This window comes from Malaclemys terrapin, chromosome 9, assembly GCF_027887155.1.
Source record: "Malaclemys terrapin pileata isolate rMalTer1 chromosome 9, rMalTer1.hap1, whole genome shotgun sequence".
NCBI classification, from domain to species: domain Eukaryota; kingdom Metazoa; phylum Chordata; order Testudines; family Emydidae; genus Malaclemys; species Malaclemys terrapin.
The window spans coordinates 68,800,982-68,825,036 of NC_071513.1; the positions used below are offsets into that span (position 1 = coordinate 68,800,982).

At 42.8% G+C, this 24,055-nt stretch overlaps 2 protein-coding genes and 1 long non-coding RNA gene across 7 annotated transcripts in view; 1 reads left to right on the plus strand and 2 right to left on the minus strand.

The window, feature by feature from the left end:
• The window catches only part of SGPP2 (sphingosine-1-phosphate phosphatase 2), a 78,258-nt gene extending 63,763 nt beyond the window's left edge, over nucleotides 1–14,495 (plus strand). For 3 of the 5 annotated variants that reach the window (XM_054039432.1, XM_054039433.1, XM_054039434.1), the window contains one exon: nucleotides 11,200–14,493. In XM_054039432.1, coding sequence (XP_053895407.1) covers nucleotides 11,200–11,742 — 543 coding nt within the window. In that variant the 3' untranslated portion in view covers nucleotides 11,743–14,493. Of the gene's footprint in view, nucleotides 1–11,199 lie in introns of all 5 variants that reach the window. The other 2 variants (XM_054039430.1, XM_054039431.1) reach the window with 1 other exon arrangement.
• LOC128842997 (uncharacterized) lies at nucleotides 3,177–20,328 on the minus strand. The gene is made up of 3 exons (XR_008446157.1): nucleotides 19,530–20,328; nucleotides 4,337–4,423; nucleotides 3,177–3,499 (listed from the first exon to the last, which is right to left on the minus strand). It is a non-coding gene; the product is annotated as an uncharacterized LOC128842997 (long non-coding RNA).
• Nucleotides 20,329–22,971: 2,643 nt separating this feature from the next.
• The window catches only part of FARSB (phenylalanyl-tRNA synthetase subunit beta), a 53,036-nt gene continuing 51,952 nt past the window's right edge, over nucleotides 22,972–24,055 (minus strand). Inside the window, exon 17 of the mRNA XM_054039429.1 lies at nucleotides 22,972–23,656. Within this exon, the coding sequence (XP_053895404.1) occupies nucleotides 23,505–23,656 (152 nt within the window). The 3' untranslated portion in view covers nucleotides 22,972–23,504. The remainder of the gene's footprint in view (nucleotides 23,657–24,055) is intronic.

The window sequence follows — 24,055 nt, forward strand, 5'->3', positions numbered from 1 at the left end:
GTTCCAAAGTTACTCAGGTGCTTAATTTAAAAAAAACAAAAAACAAAACAGAAAAAAAACACTCGGTATTATTAGCCTTTGGGATCAAGATTTAAAACTTTATCTGTTTACGTAGAAAAGTCATGTACAAGTTAAGATCTTTGTTATTTTTTTAGAGGGAGTTCAGTCTTGTTTGTCATGCAGTAATTGTGTGTGCACACACACACACACACGCATGTATGTAAATCTCAGGTTAGTCAGACAAACTTAAACCCATCAAAAATGTATACTGGAAGAAATACATCTGGTATATGCTCTATCGTGCAGCACGCCAAATTATTTCAGTCCAAATTTTTTTTTTAAATCCAATTTCCCATAAGAAACAAAACCCAAAACTCTTTTATTCCATTATAAAATGACTGACAGAATAAAAATGTGCACAAAGAAAAACTTTAACTAATCAACCCAGTAAATAGAGGTTCTCTGTTCAGGAGTTATTATCCAAATGTAAGCAGTCTTTAGTGATCATATAGTGTAGGTAGCAAAATAGGTATTAACTGGAAAGAGAAGCTATTCATATGCAAAATGGATGAATCTTACCATATACTTATTTCTACTAAGGCTGAGTCCTTCCTTTTTACATTGTATTCTTTAAGAATTAATGAATCTCTGACTTCACCTACCAGCAAAGAAATCCACATTCAGATTTACAAAAGGTATTCCTTGAAGTCACCACTGAGGATTTGGGGGAGAAATGCACCTTGGAAAGTATAAGAAACTTTTTAGATTTAAGTGTGCTAATAAGCCTTAATATTTGCAGTTTAGGTAGTTAATTAGCTAATTAAAGGCACTCTGGGTTAATGAAGAGCCATAAACAGGTGCATAACTTTCTCCTTGCACCTCATTTATCTTTAAATTTAAGATTTTTTTTCCATGGGTTTCACCCAGCTTGATGCTGATCAAATGTGGCATTGGTATAGGCATATTTCTAAATAAAAGAGTGCTCTGAACAGAATGACCAGCACCTGAATGCAGAAATTGAATTCCGTATTTCCTCAGTTTTTTTAAAGCAACCAATTAAACCCTTCTCCATCAGCACCTTCCTTTCCTTCCTCTCAGCCCCTGAAATCTAGTATCTGGGATGGCTTTCTATGTAGTGTTAACTGTTGACAAATAGAGACCAAAAAAAATTGCATTTACTCATAAAAGAAAAACTACAAGTAAAATTAATGTAGGAAAAGATGAAGGAGAATTAAGATTCTTCTTCGAGAGATGTCCCTGTGGGTGCTCCACTACAGGTGTTGGTGCGTCCCTGCGCCTTCGCCCGGAGATTTTTGCAGCAGTACTCATAGCGGCCACGCATGCTCAGAATCTGCCCCCCCGCTGTGACTCTAGGGTAATAGAACGCATGCGTGGCCGGTCTCCTCAGTTCCTTCTCAACCGTCCCCAGCCTGAGACGGAGCTCAGCAGACTCATTAGAGAATCCTTCACTATTGCCTTAATTATCCTTTAGAAACCAGTTTTTTCTGTCAGTTTTCTCTGTTAAAATAGTTACTTACCCAGTTTATCTTAAAAAAAAAAAAAAAAAAAAAAAAAAAAAAAATTTCCTGTCAGCCGCGGCTATGCTGGGCTCCACCGGTTTCAAGCGCTGTGCTATTTGTAAGGAAGCTATCCCGTCATCGGACGGGCACTACAAACTGCTCCTGCTTCAAAAATCTATCGGGTCAGTTTCAGACCCAGGCATTGAAGCCGGCTCCGCTACCCGACACAGCCCCCCCCCCCTCAAAAAAGCTCAAGAAGTCTACGAAAAAGGGGCACCTTTCCTCACCGAGCAAGACTATGAGGCATAAAGTTTCTCCAGGCAGATCAACGATCTCTCTGCCTGTGATTCCTCGCCTCAGCAATTTTCACGAGCCAGGCTCCTCCGGAACAGCGCAAAAGCCGCCTGAGGCTTCAGCGCCGCCGAGAAGCTCCGGTGCCAAGGCATCAGGCTTCCAGTTGCCTGCCTCAGGGACGGCACCGTTCGGCACCGCGAATGAGACGGTGCCGACATTCTACAGCACGCCTCACCCGAGGCAGCCCGACATTTCTCGCCCGGCACCGACCGCGGCACCGACGCCTGCGGGGCATTCTGACACACAGATCACAGCCAGAAGCCCCGATCGCAGGAATGCTCTTGTGCAGCAGCCTCTGTCGGCTCAGCTTTCATCTCCCGCAGGAGCTGCTTTCGCTCATTTTACCCAGACAGCTGATCTGCTAGTATCACCTACCTTGCAGTCTCCGCTCATGAATGCATATTCTGTTTCGATGCCTGAGTCAGGATCTGAGCAGTTTTCCTCCAGTGAGGAGGAAGCAGATCCACAGGGAGTTTTTTCCCCATATCATGACTCCCAGCCCCGGACCCAGAGCAATAAGGGCTATGGAAATACTACCTCATCCCACTCTCAGGACCCTGCCCCTTGGGGGATGAACCCCTGGATGGCACCACCTATGCCCTACCCGCCACCATGGCAATACTGGACACCATGGACATCATACCCTCGGGAACACATGCCCCGTGGCCATTCGACCAGGCGCAACACTGATCCAGTGCCATCTCCTAATGCATATGCTAGTGACACGAGACGCCTGGCAACACAGCCACGTTCCCAGGATAAACCTAGCCCTTCTCCTGGTCCAACAGATCCGGAGTTAGCACCGGAGGAAGCATTACTTCCCCTTCCTCCCACTCCCTCTGATGAATATACAAAATTCCAGGACCTCTTTAAGAGAGTTGCTAGTGACCTGAACATTAACTTGGAAGTGGTTCCCGAACAACAGCATGAGCTAACGAACATCCTACAGCCCCCTTCTTCCTCCAGAGTGGCACTTCCAATTAACGCAGCCCTTTTAGAACCCGCTAAGTCCATCTGGCAGACTCCAGCGACAAGCCTACCTACCTGCAAGCAAGCGGACAAGAAGTATTTTATTTCTCCAAAGGACTCTGAATTCCTTTTTACCCACCCAGCACCAAACTCATTGGTAGTGGACGCTGCGAACCAGAGGGCCAGACAACAGTATTCTCGTTCTGCCCCACCTAACAAGGATAGCAAACGACTGGACCTGTTTGGTCGCAAGGTCTATGCATCCTCCACCCTCCAATTTCGCATAGCTAATTATACTGCAGTCCTGGCAAAATACGACCATAAAAACTATAATAAGTTAATGGACTTTATTGATGACATTCCAGAACAAAGAAAACAACAGTTCAGAGCTATAGTTTCTGAGGGCCAAGCCATTTCACGCACCGCTCTCCAAGCAGCCCTCGATGTAGCCAACACAGCGGCAAGATCTACCGCTACAGCGATAGTCATGCGACGGGGCTCATGGCTCTCCTCTTCCTTTTTTCCTCGCGAAGTTCAGAACACAATTGAAGATCTTCCCTTCGACGGTGACAAACTCTTTGCTGCTAACACGAATGAAGTGCTTCATTCAATGAAAGACTCCAGAACAACCCTCCGGTCTTTAGGTCTCCAGACACCTACGGCAAGAAGACGACAATATCGATACCAACCATACCACCGGCCACGTTATCCCGCATTTACGCAACCTTCCCATAGACCGCAGGAACAGCAACAGCCGCAACGTCCACGACCAAGATTCCAGCGACGTCGCCCAAACTCTACAGGGGCGCCTCAACCCCCACCAGCTAATAGGCAGATTTGAAAACTTGGTCGAGGGTTTAGAAAGCAATGCCCTCACTTCAGCCAGCACACCAATCTTTGGACACCGCCTACGACCTTTTTTCCAACAATGGAGGAAGATTACCTCCGACAAGTGGGTCTTAGAGGTAGTTACAATTGGATACATCATCCCCTTCCTCTCCTTACCTCCCACCCACCCACCCTCCCCGTCCCTCTTCAGGGACCCTTCTCACGAGCAGCTACTCCTCCAAGAGGTGCAACATCTCCTTCATCTGGGAGCAGTAGAAATCGTGCCAGAGCGACACAGAGGGAAGGGTTTTTACTCCCATTATTTCTTAACGGAGAAGAAAAATGGGGGATGGCGACCAATCCTCGATCTCAGGCGGCTCAACAGATTCATCAAAAAGCAAAAGTTCAAGATGGTGACCCTCAATACCATAATCCCAGCGCTGGAGCAGGGCGACTGGTTTTCTGCCCTCGACCTACAAGATGCCTATTTCCACGTCACTATACATCCGGCCCACAGACGTTTCCTCCGATTTACCCTTGGTTCCACACATTTCCAATACAGGGTACTCCCCTTCGGACTATCTACAGCCCCCCGTGCGTTTTCCAAACTTCTAGCTGTAGTCACTGCTCACCTCAGGAGACAAGGGGTAATAATATTTCCGTACCTCGACGATTGCCTCCTCAAAGCTTCAACATTCGACGAGGCGCTCCGGTTCACACGACTCACAGTCGAGTGCTTTCTTTCTCTCGGCCTACAAATAAACAGAGACAAATCCACATTACGCCCCACCCAGCACCTTCAGTTCATAGGCGCAGACCTCGACTCTCGGACCGGGCTAGCATCGCTCCCACCCGATCGCTACAATTCCATAAAACAACTGACCACAACTATTCGCAACAGCCCTCAGGTAACTGCCCGAGACTGCCTGCAACTACTAGGTCACATGGCCTCGTGCACTTTTGTCGTCCAGAATGCACGCCTACACATGAGGTGCTTCCAAGCGTGGCTGGCAACGGTTTACAAACCGAATATGCATTCTTTAAACAAGACTCTCTCCCTGCCTACTCCAGTCAAAGACTCGCTACGTTGGTGGACCGTCCACTCCAACCTTTGTTCTGGAGTCCCGTTTCTTCAACAGGCTCCATCACGCATTCTGACCACCGATGCATCTATGACAGGGTGGGGTGCACATATGTCTCATCACACAGTACAGGGACTATGGTCACCAACCGAGACCTCACTGCACATAAATGTACTAGAACTTCGAGCCATTCGCAACGCGTGCCGTCACTTCCTGCCACTAATCAAACATCATCACCTACGCATAATGACGGACAACATTGCTTGCATGTTTTACGTAAACAGGCAGGGCGGAGCTCGTTCCCATTCGCTGTGCACAGAGGCTATGAAGCTCTGGAATTGGTGCATTGTGAACAACATCCGGGTATCAGCTGCTTATCTTCCCGGAATCATGAACACCACAGCGGACGAACTGAGCAGACGCTTCCCATGGGACCACGAGTGGGAGATAGACGAGAAAACCATTCACAACGTATTCAGCATCTGGGGTTACCCAACAATAGACCTCTTTGCAACTGCAAAGAACAAGAAATGTCTCAATTTCTGCTCCAGAGCAGGACTGGGCAAACATTCCCTGGGGGACGCATTCATGATCTCATGGCACCGAAACCTATTCTATGCGTTTCCCCCGATACCAGTTCTCAACAGGGTTCTGATAAAAATACGAACGGATCGAGCCAAGATGATCCTCATTGCCCCATCGTGGCCCAGACAACCATGGTTTCCCTTCCTCACCAGAATGTCAATCCAACCACCAATCTCCCTGCCGCTTATTCCGAACCTTCTATCTCAGCAGCACGGTCGTTTTCTCCACCCCAACCTGTCCATGCTTCACCTCAAGGCCTGGTTCCTACGTGGTTCTCCCAACGCGAATTAGATTGCTCCGAACAAGTTCAGGAGGTGCTCCTACATAGCAGAACGCAAGCTACTCGCAAGACCTATCTTCAAAAGTGGAAACGATTCACACATTGGTGTTCTGCCAAACATCTTTCTCCTACCTCGGTACCTCTTCCGTTTATATTGGACTATCTCTTGGGCCTTAAGCGATCCGGCCTTTCTTTCAGCTCCATCAGGGTCCATTTAGCTGCTATTACGACTTTCCACGACAAAATTGATGATACGTCTGTCTTTGCTCACGCTACTACGAAGCGTTTCCTCAAGGGCCTACAAACCTTATATCCAGACATTAAACAACCGACCACCCCCTGGGACCTTCATCTGGTACTGTCTGCCCTAACTCAGCAACCCTTCGAACCCCTAGCCACGTGCTCCCTTTTACACCTCTCCATGAAAACAGCGTTTCTAGTGGCAATTACTTCTGCCAGACGGGCAGGAGAAATAGCAGCTCTCATGGCTCATCCACCATATACGATATTTTTTAAAGACAAGGTTACCCTCAGATTGCATCCCAAATTTCTTCCAAAGGTTCACTCATCATTCCATATTAATGAACCCATACACCTCCCGACTTTTTTCCCGAAACCACATGCAAACTCCTTTGAAGCCTCAATGCATACACTAGATGTTCGCAGAGGCTTGTCATTCTATTTGGATAGAACCAAACCCTTTAGAACCTCCTCTAGACTTTTTGTCTCTGTTGCAGAGCGCTCCAAGGGCATGCCTATTTCTACCCAGAGACTCTCAAAATGGATCTCCCAGTGTATCCGACTGTGCTATCAGATGAAAGGGGTTGCACCTCCAGATGGCATTAGAACACACTCCACTAGATCTCTGGCTGCCTCCATCGCGTTCTTACGCAAAGTCCCCTTGGCTGACATTTGTAAAGCAGCCACCTGGTCATCTGACCATACTTTTGTTAAACACTATGTCCTTATTCAAGGCCCTTTATCTGACATACGCTTGGGCAGGGCTGTACTCTCGACGGCGTTCCTACCAGATCCGAAGTCCCTACCTCCTTAAGATACACTGCTTTTAAGTCACCTGTAGTGGAGCACCCACAGGGACATCTCTCGAAGAAGAAGAGGAGGTTACTCACCCTGTGCAGTAACTGACGTTCTTCGAGATGAGTGTCCCTGTGGGTGCTCCACTACCCACCCTCCTCCCCTCTACTTCGGAGTTGGGGGGCCTCCGTGGTAGAGAAGGAACTGAGGAGACCGGCCACGCATGCGTTCTATTACCCTAGAGTCACAGCGGGGGGGCAGATTCTGAGCATGCGTGGCCGCTATGAGTACTGCTGCAAAAATCTCCGGGCGAAGGCGCAGGGACGCACCAACACCTGTAGTGGAGCACCCACAGGGACACTCATCTCGAAGAACGTCAGTTACTGCACAGGGTGAGTAACCTCCTCTTTCTATAGCCATCCTTTAAAGCCACATCATAGCCTCTCTTTTTGGTGGGGGATGGAGGGAAGGGAAGTTTATTCACTGCAAATGTTTTACAGATTTTTGTATGGCATGAATGCTGCCAAAGTCAATACCACATTAGGTCCTTCCCCGCTCCCATGCATCTATTGTTCAGATTAGGCTTGCACCACTATGTAGATTGCAGTTGGTGCACACATAGTTTATCTGAGTAGGAAAGCTGTGTCTGAAATAACCCCATGTTCCAAATGAGTAAACAATATTCTCTTGGTTAACAGTTTATGAGTTTGGTTAATTAGCCAATGCAACATCAGGCAATATTGCTGAGTTTATCAACCACCTTTTAATAGCAGTCCATAGCACCAGCTTTAGAGCAGAGACTTGCACCCTTAATGGGACTGAATGGCTCAGAAAGAGGTGTGTTTACCACCATGCAGAAAGTCATTGCATGTTTACCAGACAAGTACTGTGACTAATCATTCCCTGTGCAGACACTACTGAGACTCTCTGAGCCTGGGCAAGCTAGACTTACTCAGACCTATAGATCATGCCTAACTTGGTTTTATTATTGTTGTTGTTTAATAAAAGGATCTGTTAGGCTCTGGGAGGGAGGGAGAGAGAAAGAGATGGATAGTTCAGTGGTTTGCGCGTTGGCCTGCTAAACCCAGGGTTGTGAGTTCAATTCTTGAGAGGGCCACTTAGGGATCTGGGGCAAAATCAGTACTTAGTCCTGCTAGTAAAGGCAGGAGGCTAGACTCAATGACCTTTTGGGGTCCCTTCCAGTTCTAGGAGATAGGATATCTCCATTTGTTATTTAATGGATCCTCTGGTGATTTTCTCTCCACTTACTTGTGTTCACGTACATTCAGTTTTGGAGGTTTGACAGCAATAAGTGATCATCATCATGAACTTCATGTAATTCACTTGAGGACAGGGAGTGAGATGCAAGCCCCTGAAGTGAAGTGGAATTCGGGTTTGCTTTTGATGCTTGATTCTCTTTTTAGCTACTCATTAAACTACAACTATTTAAAAACAACATTGAATTTACTGAATGGTTACTTATGGTTGCTTCAGTATTGCCAAGCCCAAGTATTTAAAAAAAATAAAAATCATATGTCATGCCCCCAAAATCATGATTGGCTTAAAAGTCATGAGTTGTTTTTTTTTTTTTTTTAAGTAAATGTTGGATTCTTTTTATTTGCTTTCTGGTTTTTCCAAGCTTTCCCCCGCCCCCCAAAACACTTGTTTTTTTTAAACAAAAACTGAGATTCTAAAATAATCCCAAGACTCCAGGAGCTGGAGCTTTTAGAAACACATTAAATGTCGCAAGACTGATGACTAAAATTACAAGAGTAGACAACGCTGGGATTTCAGTATCAGATTCTATATTTTGAGTAACAGAAATTGGGGCCACATTGTGCTAGGTACTTTACAAACATGAGAGACAGTCCCTGCCCCAAACAGCTTACATCCTATATACACAAGACAGACAAAGGATGGGAGGGGAAAAAGAGGCATGAAGAGGTGAAGTGATATTGAGGAAAATCACACAGCAAGTCAGAGCATGAGTATATAACCCAGGCCTCTTGATTCCCAGGCCAGGACCTTCTTTGCTAGATCAAGTAGAGCCTTAGCATATTAAGTGTTAATAATCCCTTTATTAAGAACAGTTTACACTTATGGAACTGTGGATCCTTGATAGTAAAACAGCAGTACCAAGTTGTATCTTGGTAAGCAATATTATGTATTTACATCATTCTCTTGTAATTGTAATGCTAACCTTAATGGAAACTTGTACTGATCATATGCAAAAATGATTCTTTGAATTACTTTTTTTTTTAAATTTCAAATTTGCTTGGAACCTAGCACATGAAAATTCTCAGCATCTAACATTCACCCATTTTTGAGTTACGTGCTTGTCACAAAATATTTCTGAAAAATAAAAATAAAAATCCAGCCTTGATTACTCTAAATGGAGTTTGCTCAAAAACAATTCACGTATGGGCAATGACCAAGCATAGAAATTGTCAATTGTAAAGAACTTTTCAGAAAGTTATGATCTTGTGAAACAAGGGAATTTTTAGTTTTTACTTGAGTAGAGCTTTTGCAATATCACACTGAGTCTGCTATTTTTGCAGGTTCTTCAGCTAGATAATGATACTAGAACTATGTTCGTGAGGAAAACAGTCTCTGTATTGCTTTTGACCTCCCTATCTGCAGCAGGCTGCAAAACTTCAGTGAGAGCATTTGTCACAGGGTAGCATGTGTCTCCGTTCCCAGTATCATTGTTGACAACAGCTTTATAAAAGTCCTCAAAGCAGCTTATTTATTTCAGTTAATAAATTAGACTTTAACCTCCATGGTCTTGCCTCAGGCAATTAACTAACAATCCAGACTTCAATTACTGTTATAACAAGAGTTCTTATGCATTGTTATTGCCTAAAGGAGTCTGTGCCCAGCCAAACTAGAGAAATGCATCATTTAAATATTTTACATTATCTCATATCTATGCAGTTGTTTCCTCCCTCAACTTTAATAATATAAAGTTTCTTTTGTTAAAGGAACCATATAACCTTTCTCCTGCTTGTGCAAACGAAGAAATCATAATCCTGTTGCCATGGAATGAAATTAGCTTTGGGATTATGGGTGGGGAAAGGTTTGCATTAATAGAAATCTGCTGTTTAAACTTGTTTTAATAGAGACCCTGAAACTAAATCATACAAATAGTTTCTCCCATTTAATTAATTATCAGAAGTTAACTGGCCCTCAAAAAACAAGTGTACCAGGGGTAAAATCTTGCTTATCCTACTCAGGGAAACAACTACAGAGATATAAGACAATGTAAAATATTTAAATGATGCATTTCTCTAGTTTGGCTGGGCACAGGCTCCTTTAGGCAATAACAATGCATAAGAACTCTTGTTATAGCAGTAATACATTGGCCCCGATCCTTCTTATATATTTTCTTTTGTCTGTCATAAATCTATGTAGCTAATCTGTGTTTATACTTCCACTCATCAGCATAGGATCTAGACTCTGGCTACAAAACACTAAGTTTAACAATGAATTGAGCCTGAAAGAAGGACACTGTTTTAGCCAATACATTCCTTTGCTCAGGGAAAGGTTTCTTTGACTTACTGTCACTTCAGTATTGTGGGAAAACATATAGGGCTTGAAATGTGCACTGAATGTGGCCAACCTGGTTCATCCTGATCACCTGTAGCAGTTTTCTAGAATGTAGGGCCCACAAAGCTCTGCCCACTGAGTAGATTGGCCCTGTACAGCGCTTCTCCTACCTCCCTTGTTTAAAAAGTAGTGTACAAATCAATGGGCTTTTGCAGGGTTATGTCAATGTCTTAAATGTTGCAGTGTTGTTAAATCATGGAGTAACTGAAAAATAGTAATTAATGGAAAGTAAACTCAGAAAATAATTGCTGACGGTCAGAAGTTAAGACTGTGGCCTGTTACGCAGCGGAGACCAGAAATGTCTATTAAACACATATAGGATGGCAGGTTAAGACAGCAAGCTCAGTACTTAGGGTATGAATTTGGAAGTCAGTTTTGACTTCAGCCATTACTGAAATGCTGCAGTTTATCATTGGGCAATAAGTGAAAAACACTAGCCAACTGACACTGCAGAGGGAATTTGGGTAGGTAGAATCTTTATGTGGCCAGGAAAAAAGGTCTGTTTTGCTATATAAAGTCTTATGAAGCACTGAGGGAATTGCAGCCACTCCGATCATATTTTTAGCTGAACATTTTGACACCTCTCTCTTTGGCAAGTAATTCATTATTAGTGCACTGGAGTGGGGGGAGGAGGAGGAAGGACAGGATACATATTCATTTGAAAAAATAAGATACTTGTTGCTATTAATGTTCCTATTGTTTCTCACTACATTAATGCTTTACTTCATAGTTAACTGTATTGGGGGGGGGGAACCATAATGTGTTCAATCTTAGAGTATACATTTAAATAATAAAAAAAGATAAATTTAAATGTAAAGACTGCATCTTCCTAATTTACTCCCGACTTTTGAACTGAAAAATTGGTTTGATAGTCTGATAACCTGTTTATACTTCCATGTTTTAACAAGTTTTTTTTTTTTTTTAATTCCCATGTTTACAGGATGTGATTGGTGGAACTCTGATTTCAGCTGCATTAATTGCACTCACATATCCTGCATGGGATATCATAGACCACTTGATGTTAACTAGTCCATTCTGCCCTATACTTTCCATAGTCGTGCCCCTTCTCCTATGTTACAACTATCCCAAACTAGAGGATTACAGCCCTACTCGAGCAGACACAACAACTGTCCTTGGAGCAGGAGCTGGAGCAACAATAGGATTCTGGTTAAATAACCTATATGCAGCACCAAACTATCCCAACGAAAGTCTTCACCTCAACCTTCCTCCAATCAGTGAGATGATGATGGTGGTGCTGGCAAAGTTCTTAGTAGGTGTTTTTATTCTTTTGGTCACACGTTATTTCATCAAAGGCATGGCCCTCCGTGTGTTGTGTTCTAGGTACCAGGTTTCTGTCAACAATCTAGAAGCCAGACGACGACTGGAAATAGAAGTGCCCTACAAATTTATAACATATTCTTCTGTTGGCTTCAGTGCTACTGTGCTTGTGCCATTAGTGCATGACTTATTAGGGTTAATATGAGTGCGATGCATTGTTAGAAATAGTTTATGGCAAAACTATGTTAGAGATGCAAAAAATTTACACAAAAGAAAAGACTTGACCAAAAAGTGTGTTGTGCCTTTCTGCACTAGCCTAAAATACCTCCTATTGAATATCCCAGGGAATCACTGAATGTAAATAATTTAAGATTAGAAATTACTGGCTAGTATGTACCCACAGCTACAGATCTGTGATCCACGTGGTTAGTATGATGAGTACAAAACCAAAAACTCCTGTTTGTATGGCTTTTGTTTACTTTCCAAAAAGTTAGCATGTGCTACAGTGTCAGTGTTGTGGCACTCAGGGTTCAGCCTCAGTACTTCACTCCTCTGTTTTGGAAACATCACAAAGGTGATGCTCACACGGTTGGAGATATGATAGGTTTCCCTCACTGCATCCTGCAATCCCTGATGGCCTCCCACACTTCAAGTAAGGGATTCTGTTTTATGCATGCCATGTAGGGCGTAGCAGATGCAAGAGAGCAATTCTGCTGCAGGGCCAGAACAAGCTCCACAGTGGTCAGGAATTGGGGTTAGTGTAAATACTACTACTAAGAATAAAAAAGTGTGCATGTGTGGACAGCACGGTTGAGGCGGCCTCATGTGGGGAAGAAGCTGCCAACCTAGTATTAAAGCTCCACTCTTCAGCCTATCAATGCTCAATATTGTGGTCTCCCGGGTAATTGGGCAGCCAAAGGAAGAAGTTGCTGAGGGGGGCAAATCCACAGGGAAGGTAGCAGGAAATTAGAAGTGATCAGAAAGAGGTAAGCCTGGCTAAGTGGGTGGTTAGCCAAAAACAAAATGAGAATGGCTTGAAATGCCGTAGGGCCTGATGCTGCCATGACGCTGTGCTTTAAAACTGGCATGGATTCAGTGGAAGTGTCCTGCTGACGAAGATGTCAAGCTCTCTGAATAGATGCCCTTGGGAACTAAACATGCACAGAAACCATAAACCTAGATAAGGTTACCTGTGTGTGTTTCCCTTGTGACTGCTCTTAATTGTTAAATGTTGAAATTTTATGACATTTTTTGTTCTTGCTACTTGATGTAATTGTCTTCTCAGTACACAGACAGCTTTCCTTGTTCAGACTTGTTTTACCTATCGGAATTCTTCAGAAAACTAACTTTTTTCTTTTATGTTTCATGCCAAAAATCTGACTGAAGTATTACTGAAAATTCTGCTTGGCTATGCTTCAACTAGGGAAGTGAGCACACAACAGGGAGCCACGTGCTCCTGAATCAATATCCCAGCTGACATGGATTCCCTCTTGGGAAAGCCACTTATCCACCTTGCCTCAGCTCCCCCATCCCTAAAAGTGCAAGAATAATTTCTGCCTACCTCACAGGGATGTTGTGAGGACTAATTAGTGTTTGAAGTGTATTATGGAAAGTGCTGAGTATTAATAGTCAAGTGACCATAAAATACACTGATACAATGGCCATAATTTTCTGGTGCTAATAAGCTCCACTATGATTTGTCTTCTATGCATCTTGCATTAGTACACAAGAATAGTTGTGTTCGTGACCATTGATAGTTAAGGGTGGCTGCTGCCGCTGTGACTTCCAGGCCACTAAAAAGCATTAGCAATTGCACCACTAAGCTGCTAGAAGTTCAGCTGTGAGTGTGGTTCAATTAAAAAAACAACAACACTGAATGGATAATACTGCTAGACCGTGACTCCTCCTACACTCCCCCCTGCCATATTATGAATGTGCCAATCTACATATTATACTGCTGCATTTATAGCCGAAAGCATGGCCTGAGGGCCTTTTTCTTAGATAATTTATAAGAAGTAGAGCCATCACTCTTTCCTATTGGCCACTGCTTTTTTTAAATTTGTGTAGGTTTGAGCTTCTAGGCCATTACAAAAGCTACCATCTTCCGCTGTAAAATGAATGTTTAATTTGTGAGCAGCGTTAAATGGGGTGACTTGCCAGTGTTGGCTAGTTTTAGATTCATGTATTCAGACAGTATGGCTTTGCCCTACTCGCCACTGAGTAGATTTGGAAGAGATGCTTGCTTTTAGAAAAAGTTAGCAACCACTCCAGGAGAATACGAGATACAAACTGACATTTCAAATATAGCGCTAAGTACACACACACAGCCTACCCAAAATTTAATAGCCGTTTAGTAAATATGAACACTTCAGTACCGAAATGTATAGAAGACTGTAGCTAAATTAAGCTGCACTTTACCACTACACCACAAGAAATACCTTAAAACAACTTCTAATAAAGGTGTTCTATAATATAGGGCTGCATGAAGGCAAATGATCTGAAGCCCTGTAGAGGTGTTATTTCATGTCATAGTGAAAGGGACTAAAGCAGAAAAGAGGTACAATAAGTGGAAGATTCCTTAACTCATAACACTAAGTCAACTAGACTCAAAAAGTGGCTTAAGTTTAGCTGGGTCTTTCATACAGTTTTAGTTAAAATATTGTTTTTCTGAACTGTGGCTATTCTATGCTACCAAACTTTATAAATCCAAGCTTAGATGTATATTATAAGAGTATGTGCACATTTCTATTTTTTGTAACATTCAGTTGCATGTGACTTATGCAACCTCTACAAACTGTTCTCTTCCAGAATTCTTACCTGGTTTGCTTCAAACTTTAAAATAAATTTATTTCCAAAAGCTGGTGGGTTTTATTTACTTTGTAGCTTGTCACATCTTTATTAATCTTTGAAATTGGTTGATATAGAAGGGGAATGGCTTGAAGTTTGAAACATCCATTACCTGTGCAATCCATTGCCACCTCCATCTGCAGTAAACCTGTAAACTCCCATGGTAGACATGTTATGGTCACTAATGTCGATGGTCTGTAGTTACAACTATCCCACCAAGGTGTTAATAAAGATTGGAAGGAGAATTGTAAAAGCCTACCAAACAGCATAAATATGCTATCCACAGGAAATTATTATTTTTTTTTAATTCTGTGTACAAACCTTTAATTACGGGAGAAGCAGTGATTAATAGTGGCCCTAAACATCAGAGATTAGAAAAATCCCTCTGCATAACCAGTATAGATTTGGAAAAAAGGTATGGTTATTTTTATTAAACAGCTAGCTAACAATCTGAAATGCCACTTAGAACCTAGCATAATTGAGGTTTAACACTTCTACATTTGTGGTATCAAGTCACGATCAACTCTGCATGAGCCCTCATGTGTAAAACAGCATGAGGTTAGTGCGAATTTATAGTCAAGAACATGGTGGCAATAATCAAAAAAATGTCTCATGATCAATAAACTGTGTTACCTAAAAAGTCCATAATAGGGTTCCAAATAGCCTTGAGTAAATCCCTTCTCTTCCTCAAGCTACGTGTGCTCTTCTCCTGCGCAGCTGTTGGGCACAGTCAGGTGAAAACATTCTGCCTCTGTTATGTGGTACTGATTTTCCAGTGTCTTGGTAAGACATTGCAACCATTAGTCCAAGTACTAAATTTTTGTTTTTTTAAAGGATTGGGTCAAAATAGTAAAAAACCCTTCTCATTTCTGTATTTAAAAATAATTTTGGAAAGGATCCTGCACCCTCCCAGCCCTCCCTCTACTGCTCAGTTTAACACACATGGTCACTGTTATGACTTCACATGGCTTGCTGCAATGTATGTGATCTACTGTGAAGTGAGGCCTTCTTTAGAACCTCCCCCTGTAGTCAGTATGCAGCTATTTCTCTGTGATTGGATATCAGGCATTAGAGGTGGGAGAGGATTCCTAACACAGGCAGACCTAAGACATACCTGAGTTTAATACCTTGTGTCACTGATTCAGATCCACATTTGGTTGTCTGTGATGGAAAAAAAATTGTCTAATAACTGTTTGGTGACTTACGTAGAAGGTCCAGTTCTTGCTCAACAAATGTTCACTCTGCAAACACTACTTCTGTCGATGGTGCTACGTGGCTTTGTTGCTTGCTGGTAATCTTGCCAAAGATGGTGTTGCCGCTCTTCAACCAGAGTAGCTAGTCCAGGGATCGGCAACCTTTGGCACGCGGCTCGCCAGGGTAAGCACTCTGGCGGGCTGGGCCGGTTTATTTACCTGCTGCGTCCGCAGGTTTGGCCAATCGCGGCTCCCACTGGCCGCGGTTCTCCGCTCCAGGCCAATGAGGGCTGAGGGAAGTGGCGTGGGCTGAGAGATGTGCTGGCCACTGCTTCCTGCAACCCCCATTGGCCTGGAGCTGCGAACCGTGGCCAGCGGGAGCCGCGATTGGCTGAACCTGCGGACGCAGCAGGTAAACAAACCAGCCTGGCTCACCAGGGTGCTTATCCTGGCGAGCTGCGTGCCAAATGTGGCCAATCCCTGAGTTAGTCAAATTTTGGATACTCCAGTTGAAAGTAGAAATTGATAGAGTCTGGTATTCTATTTGATACAATCTTATTTACAAGGAATATACAAAGTCCACCTTCCCCAAATGCAGGAGGAACCAAGAACAAAAGGAACAGGTTCTTAGCTTACAGCTCCAAGCCTCTTTAGCCAACAGACCCAAAAGCTCTCGCTCTAGATTTTCCCAGGGTCACTGTGCTCACAGGCTCCTGATTGGCTTTCTTGCTTTTTGCCTGTGCTTCTCTCTCACCCCCCACCCCCTCCTGGTCACAATCCCCAGTCAGACCCTTAGCCCAAATGCTGGTAGTTTCTTGGCAGAGTCTATTAGGCCTTATTTTAGGTGTCAGCCCCTTAAATGGGTCTTACAACTATCTTAATTGACGGGTGCGTTCCTACCCATCAGTCTCATTGAAGTTTTAACTCAACCCATACTAAGGTGTAACCTAGCTCATAACAATAGCACCAACTATGTCTTAGCTTCCTCCGAGCTCTAATCTACATTTAAAATTTAGATTGCCCTAGCTGCAGCACTCAGAAGTGTGAATAATTCATACCGCTGAGTGATCTAGTTAAGGTGATCTAACCCCTCCGTCTAGAATTCTTCCATCACCCTTGCTACCAACACCCAGGATAGTTTTCTGTCATCGTAGGAAGTGTCTACAATACAGCACTAGGGCAGCATAGCTGCAGCTGTGCCACTGCAGTGTAGACATGTGTGTGCATATACATGATGTTTTCCTTGCCTCACTGTGCCCATTCTTCTGCACAAATGTATCGATAAAGGGATCACTAGTCAGAGAACCCAGAATTGTAGCGATGCTAGCTTCATTTTGGGGAAGTTAGGTTTCTATGTTTGGTGCATAGATTATATATAATGTGTATATATACATATATAATGTGTGTATGTACAATTTTTACATCAACAACGTGTCCCAAAATAATTCTCTCTTAGCTGTTGCGTTCTCTCATAGGCTTAGATAACAGGCTGGCTTCTTTGATTATACAAGTAGTGCCAGTGTGGCCAGTCATTCTTGCCCAGCCAGCTAAAGATTACAAAGTTATTTTCAAAATATTTGTGGTGGCTGTCATCCTGTGTGACATCACAAATGGGAGGGCACCAATCAGACATCCATGGGTTTATAAGGAAGGGGAGCACTAGAACTCCTATTGCTTGTAATGACTGCCTCAAGTAGCTCTGTACAGTCACTGGGTTGCCACACGGATTTTAAATGGGCATATGCAATTACAAGGTGAAGTTCCATAAATCGCAGAATTTATCATATTAAGAGAAGGAGTCACCAAGATTTAAAAAAAGGATGATTTATTTATCAGAGATGATGGGGCTAGATCTCCCAGTTATTGATTTTCCATCTGGGAGTCAACTGCTCCTGGATTTTTAAGTAATATTGGTAACTACAAATGACTTTTAATGTATTTGGATTACTGGAAATGCCTCTGAGCTATCTCTGAGGCCTATTCAGAAATTTCAGCTAGTGCAAAAACCAGCTGGCTGCAACTAAGGGGTGGTCTGCGTATGGCGTATGCTGTCGTCTGTTTTTTCCAGGTTCAGTTTAAGGTGTTGATGTGTAAAGGTTCTATCCATGCTACCAGAGAGCACTCTCTCCCTGTGCACCATTTCAGCAATTATGGTAAATGGATTTTACACAGTAGGAAGTTCGCTTTCAGTTGACTTGTCAGTTTTTCATCTCTGATATACATTTAATAGTGTAACTACACCTGACAGGAAAAGAGAGGGAAGAGTTGTTTCTCCCAGTATTTTCCCTCCCTTCTCCACTTCTCCCTAGAACGTGTTTTTCCTGAATCTAAAAAAAGCATTTTTGGAATCTTAAATCTTACTAACTTGGAAATACCATCCAGTAATGTTTGCCTACAGCAGTCACGGGGAAGAACTGTTGTTGTTTGAATCCTGCACGTCCTTACTAGAGAAGATAGAAGGAAATATTTATCAACTGTTTCAGAAATTTGTAACTACTCCTGTTGACTATTGGTGGGTCCCTATATACAAATTAAATAAAATCTGGCCTCTGTGGTGACGGTAGGCTAGGAGATGGGTTAGAAATCCCAATAGATCTTGGCATAAGGTGACTAGCTGGCATTATGAAAAGGTTTCCTCTCACCCTATACTTTGGTCTGGTCCAGCATGATGGTTCCCTCTGTTCTAACTACTACATGAGTTTGACTAGCTGTCACTTTTTACTTTACTGTTGTCAGTTCCCTAGAGCAGGAGTTCTCAAACTTCATTGCATCGTGACCCCCTTCTGACAATAAAAATTGCTACATGACCCAGGAGGGGGGACAGAAGCCTGAGCCCATCGAGCCCCATCACCCTGGGTGGGGTTGGAGGGGCAAAGCCGAAGCCCAAGGGCTTCAGTCCCAGATAACCTGAGCCCTGCCACTCAGAGCTGAAGCCCTCAGGCTTTGGCTTCAGCCCTGGGCAGTAGGGCTCAGGCTGCGGCCCTGGGCCCTAGCAAGTCTAAGCCAGCCTCGGCAACCCCATTAAAATGAGGTTGCGTCCTGCAGTTTGAGAACTCCTGCCCTAGGGTAAACTCACTTTATGGACCCAAACCTCCCACTCTCTCTACCACCTATATGCAAAATTAGCAACCTTCTCACCTCTTTTGGTACGGCGATTCTAGTCCCTTGCTGATTTGGGGGCAAGAGGAAGGAAGAAAGGGAACCAACATTTCTGTTCTGCATTCTAGTTCTAAGCCTTATGCTCTCTGAATAGGGAGGAAGCTAGGACATGCAATATATACAGACACTAGAGGGAGCTTCACAAAACAACCAGAAGGGGAAGAGAGAATAACAAGACGGTGGAGATTTGCATGTACAGAGTTTGCTTGCACAAAAATTCAATTAATTCTACTTTTGTCAAAGTACATTTTCTGTGGGGGGAGGGGAGAGGGTTAGCACATGCGGTGTTTGACAGTGAGAAGAAAACCACCACATAAAATGACACTTTGTGTGTGTGTGTACACACACACACACACCCTACCGTACAGCCTTAGCTATGCTGGCTGTCACTCCACATACAGGGCTGTGATGGTCCCCAATTCCTCCCCTACCCATCCTTATTGGTGTTCCTTCCCAGAGGACAACTAGTCTGAGGTGATTCCTGTCAGGTGACGCGTGGAGGTTGGAGGGTGCCAGCTTACAAGAAGCTCTGTAATGTGCACAGCAGTCTCTCAGGTAAGTAGAAACCTGGGGCCTGGCTCACTGATTTCCTGCTGTGCTTGTTTAGCGCCCCTCGGCAAAGCTAAGAATCATTGAAACTATAAACAATAGTGGAATCTGTCCAAAAGTAGAAACTGCCCAAGGAGAGATGTTGCCTTAATCTAGACATCAATCTGTAATAGAAATAGTAATTGTAACCATAGACTAGGGTAGAGGGATATAGATCAGATAACTTCTAGTTCCTCCCACTTACTGTATAGAGCAAATTTCAGAGGAACTCAACTATTAAACCTCACAAGACATCAGAGCAGTAAGTTGTATACTTGTTTTACAGATGGTTGAACTGAGCCATCTTCCAAAGGTCATCCAGCAGGTTAGTGGGAATAAGACCCAGGAATCCCAACCTCCTGCTCTGCCCCTCAGTTCATCAACCCCACTTCAACCTGTAAAAACAAATAAATGCACGTCAGTCAGACGTCATAATAGATTAGGGAAAAACACTGCAAGTAGACATTAAATACAGACACCACCCTAGCAAACAATGCCACCGAGCCTCTGAATTATGAGAGCTGATAGGAAAATGAAATGTTAAGTGCAGGTATTCTGATGAATACGGTAGTTACAGTAATGTTAGCAGTAATGGGAATACATGATGAGTGTTGCTATCCCTTTCTCCGTGCAGAGGTTTGTCTTTAGTTTTCTAGCTCTTTCATACTCAGCACTAGTATCAAATCCTGTCAGTGTCTTAAGGCTAGAGCCTGTTTCTTTACCAGTTAATAAAAAAAAAGAAGAAAAAATAAATATGCACTGTACTGGTCAGTATGGGGATTATATATTGAGAAGGAATAAAATGTAACATCTTCCTCTCCAGAGTTTGGATATTTACTTAGACCAGAGACAGTAGACTGGTCTAAATACTTGGAAATCCAAGGTAACAGTAAAATATTGTGATCCATTGGTAAGCCTCTCAGTTGACAATAGTAAATCCTCCATTACTCAGACTGTGATCTCCTAATACAACTCAGCTTTAATTTTGGCTGACAATTTCTCTTCAGACACTCCTTCCCAGAACCCATGTTACAAGGAGGTTGAATTGTCTAAGAAGCAAGAAGGCCCATCATCTCTTCCCTTTTGTTCCCATCACTGGCCCCTTAACCTTGACAAGGGCCTCCTGAAAACTAAAATCTCATTCTCAAAAAGCTGAGCTTTGCTCTCTAATCATTTTGCTGCGTAGGCACTACTGCTGCTTGACTGAATTCTAAAATGTGTTATAAAAGGGGTCAGCCTGCTAACAGTTATCTGGAAAAAGAAACAAAAAAAATCAACAATTCTTTTTCATTTCTCATGTTTTGACCAGTTCTACTCTATAGACGAGTCTGTACCTTCAGCCCTCAGCACGTTTCGTCTCTCACCTGTACAAAATACAGAATCTTCAAGATCCTTCCCTCCCGAGTCATTTCTCAGTTTTGCCCCCATTTATGGCCAGAGCTCAAAGCTAATGAAGGGAGGCTCTATCCACCACCAGTGGATTGTGCTAGCAATAATTGTTTGGGATCAGTAGTGAGACGAACTAATTTTGAGCCTCTCTAAAAGTCAACAGTTCAAAAGTTTCACTTTGTTATTGGGTTCCAATGGTGTCAGAGAGGTATTTAAGCAAAGGGCAGCAGAAAAATGATCTACTGCAATAAGCCTCATCACTGTGGTTTCCTTTGGCAATGAATGCTATGTTAGTGCAATGGATGCCGTGGCTAAGAGTAAATATAGTATCTTTTGCAGAGGGAGCTGGGTATGTGGATTGGAGACTTACTGCTGATGCAAGAAAGGTATAAACTCTTGCAGTTCGGACAGTACGAACTGCAAGAGATCTGGGTTCAATTCCCAGATGTCAGACTTCTCAGACGACCTTGGGCAAATCACTTACTAGAACCCTCCAGTTACTGAGCACCTGCAGTTCCCACCGACGTTAGATACAGTTGTGGGGAGCCAGAAACACTGAAAAGCAGCTCCTTAGTGCCTCTGTTTCCCTCCCTGTAACTTAAGTATCATTTCCTCTGTCACAAGGAATTATTGGATAACATCACTGGTTGTGAGGCACTCAGATGCCAAGGCGATATAAAGCCAGAGGGAAAAAACTTGACCCATAACCCTTCCCACAGAGACCATTGCAGCACAATGATTAGTAACAACCTAACCAGGCCATTATTCAATAGAGGGTAAGCTCAAAGGAGAATTGGGACACAGCGTCCAAAAATCTTGTGTATGGAAGTATATTTAATATACAGAAGTATGCCTGTGCTATGCTGAAATGCAAGTCTGCCTTATTGTGGTTCTAATCCCCACGTATGACCCACTAATAAAAAGGGTTTTTTAATACTTACCATCTGTGTTCAAGCTTGTTTCCCACACTGAAAGCTTGCCTGGTTATAGTTGTGTAGGCATCACAGAGAATATACCTTTCAACTGAAAAGGCTTGATAATCCCTGAGGGACTTTAAACTGCAAGCTGCAGTTCTCTCTCTCTGTGCGCGGTAGAGTCAGTTGCCTTACGTATGTAATATCTTCTCATTTCATGTTTGTCATGCAGAGAAGTAAAATCTAAACTTCCATCTGACGGTAACTGTAACTCACTGACAATAGGATTTCCAGATGGGTAGCTGTAATGCATTTTTTCATAATATATTAATACAGTCTCCCACCTGTTAAGAATAATGAAAGATTTACCATTAAAAAGATCTAATGGTTCCATTCATGGGTGCTTTGAAGTAATACATCTTGGAAGACAGTTGACCTTACCATCACCATTTTCTACACATCTCCCTTGTTATTATTTAGTTGGCATTTGTAACACTCTTGTCCACCACCACTCAGCTGTTGACATTTATACTGTCCTTCTCCTACAGGACTAGATCTGGCAGGCTATATTGTATTGGTGCAAGATATGTAACAGTCATAACGGGCAACTTTAGAACTGGCTATAATGCAGTGTGAACAATTGTCAAGTTTATTAGAATATGAGTAAAGAGCTTGCTTAAAAGCAACACAAGAAGTCTACGGACTCAGATGTTCTATGTGGGAATGGATATCTGGAGAAATGCTGCAGCTTGGGGCAGGCTCATTTTCCAAGCTAGTGGAGGCCATAAAGGAGAAAACTGTTGTACCTCCTTGTAAAAACTGACCTACATCAACAGCAATACTTGTGTCATACTGAGAGGTTCCAACAGGCGATCAGAGCAAATGACAACCACCCTGAGAGGCCTTAAGGGTTTGGCAAGACAAGGAAGGTAACACAGATGGTCAGTCATTACAGCATATGCACAAGGCTGGGTAAGGAGGTGCAAAACAACTGTATCAATGCCCACTCTCATATGCTGCGCAGGAGTTGTGAAATCCATTGCTACGGCTATGCAAGTGCAGCTTGAAATGTATCAAGTTCTGCAGGCATACATCATAGCCTCCGTCCCATAAAACCTTTGATCAATATTTTTGGACTTTAGGCAAAAAGGTCAGTCTGCTTTTTGTTTTTTTAAGTTTCTCTCTCCAATTTGGTTAGTGCGGAGCTTCAAAATGATAAGGCTTTACTTCTACCACGAAATAATTCCAACTTTGATTTTTCTTTGACTTTAGAATGATAAGAGATCAAAGGTTTTGCTTACTGCATTGCAGGAGATATTGTATAAGTCTTGCTTACAAAATAGCTCTGGTTTTCATGAAAAAGTTTATTTCCCTCCCCCAACCACTGATGAGCAAATGACAACCGTACAGAATAAAAGCTCAATTCCTTAGTTCTGCTCACATTCGTTCAACATTTGTGCTAATCAATTATCTTATTTCATGCAATAAGAAAAGAAAGAGATTCCTGTTATGCAGCCATAATCAGTTACAGTATGAAGCTCTGTCGGTGGAACATTTCTGATTTTGAAAATTAATCATGTGCTTTGCCATTACATTTCTCTTGTAATACATTGGGATTTTACCCAACTTTTTTTTGCGGGGGGGGTAGGGGGTAGTAAACACATTGATGGCACATTCTAGCCTTAGTTTACCACATTCTTACACTGCAGATGCCAGCCTAATTGTAATGTAAGGAACATATTTACGCATGGAGCCAGACAGTGTTTTTCTAGTTTATTAGAACATTGAAGTATAAGTGGATGTTCTCTGCAGAGAGAGACTAAAGGGCATGGTTGCATGTGAAGTGGATGTTTGGAGGTGATATAACAGTCTTGTATTCACAAGAAGGGCTCAATATTGATCTCTAGGGCAGAGCAGGGCATGGTGAGCTCAAATTTGGTGATAACATCAGGGTGAAGGACTCCAAGTTTCCCAATACTTTGACCTTTGGCAAGGATCTCAGCACAACGGCCAGGGAAGAAAGCAGCGTCTGAAAAGAAAGCAAGAGAAAAATCAATATTTCTTCAGGCTAAAAAAGTTAATAGACATTTAACAGTGAGAACAAAGCTTTTATTATTCAACCGTTTTCTCTGCTAAGAATGGGCTCTCTCACTTTCTAGCATTAATAGATGTGCAATGATTGACAAAACAAGGAAACACTTCAAGTTAAAAATAAAACGTGGAGCCCTAACATGTGGACATTTTACCCCACTCTAAAGTTGTTTTGACAAGCATTTTTCCTATAATAGAAATCAGCGCAGATGAGTAAAGTCAGCAGACACACACTGAAGTTAACAAGAAATTTAGCATTCTTCAAGTATTATCCAAAACCCAAAGGTTTCCCACCTTATTATGTTTAGGAAAATAAAGCTTGCTGTCATCTAAAGGG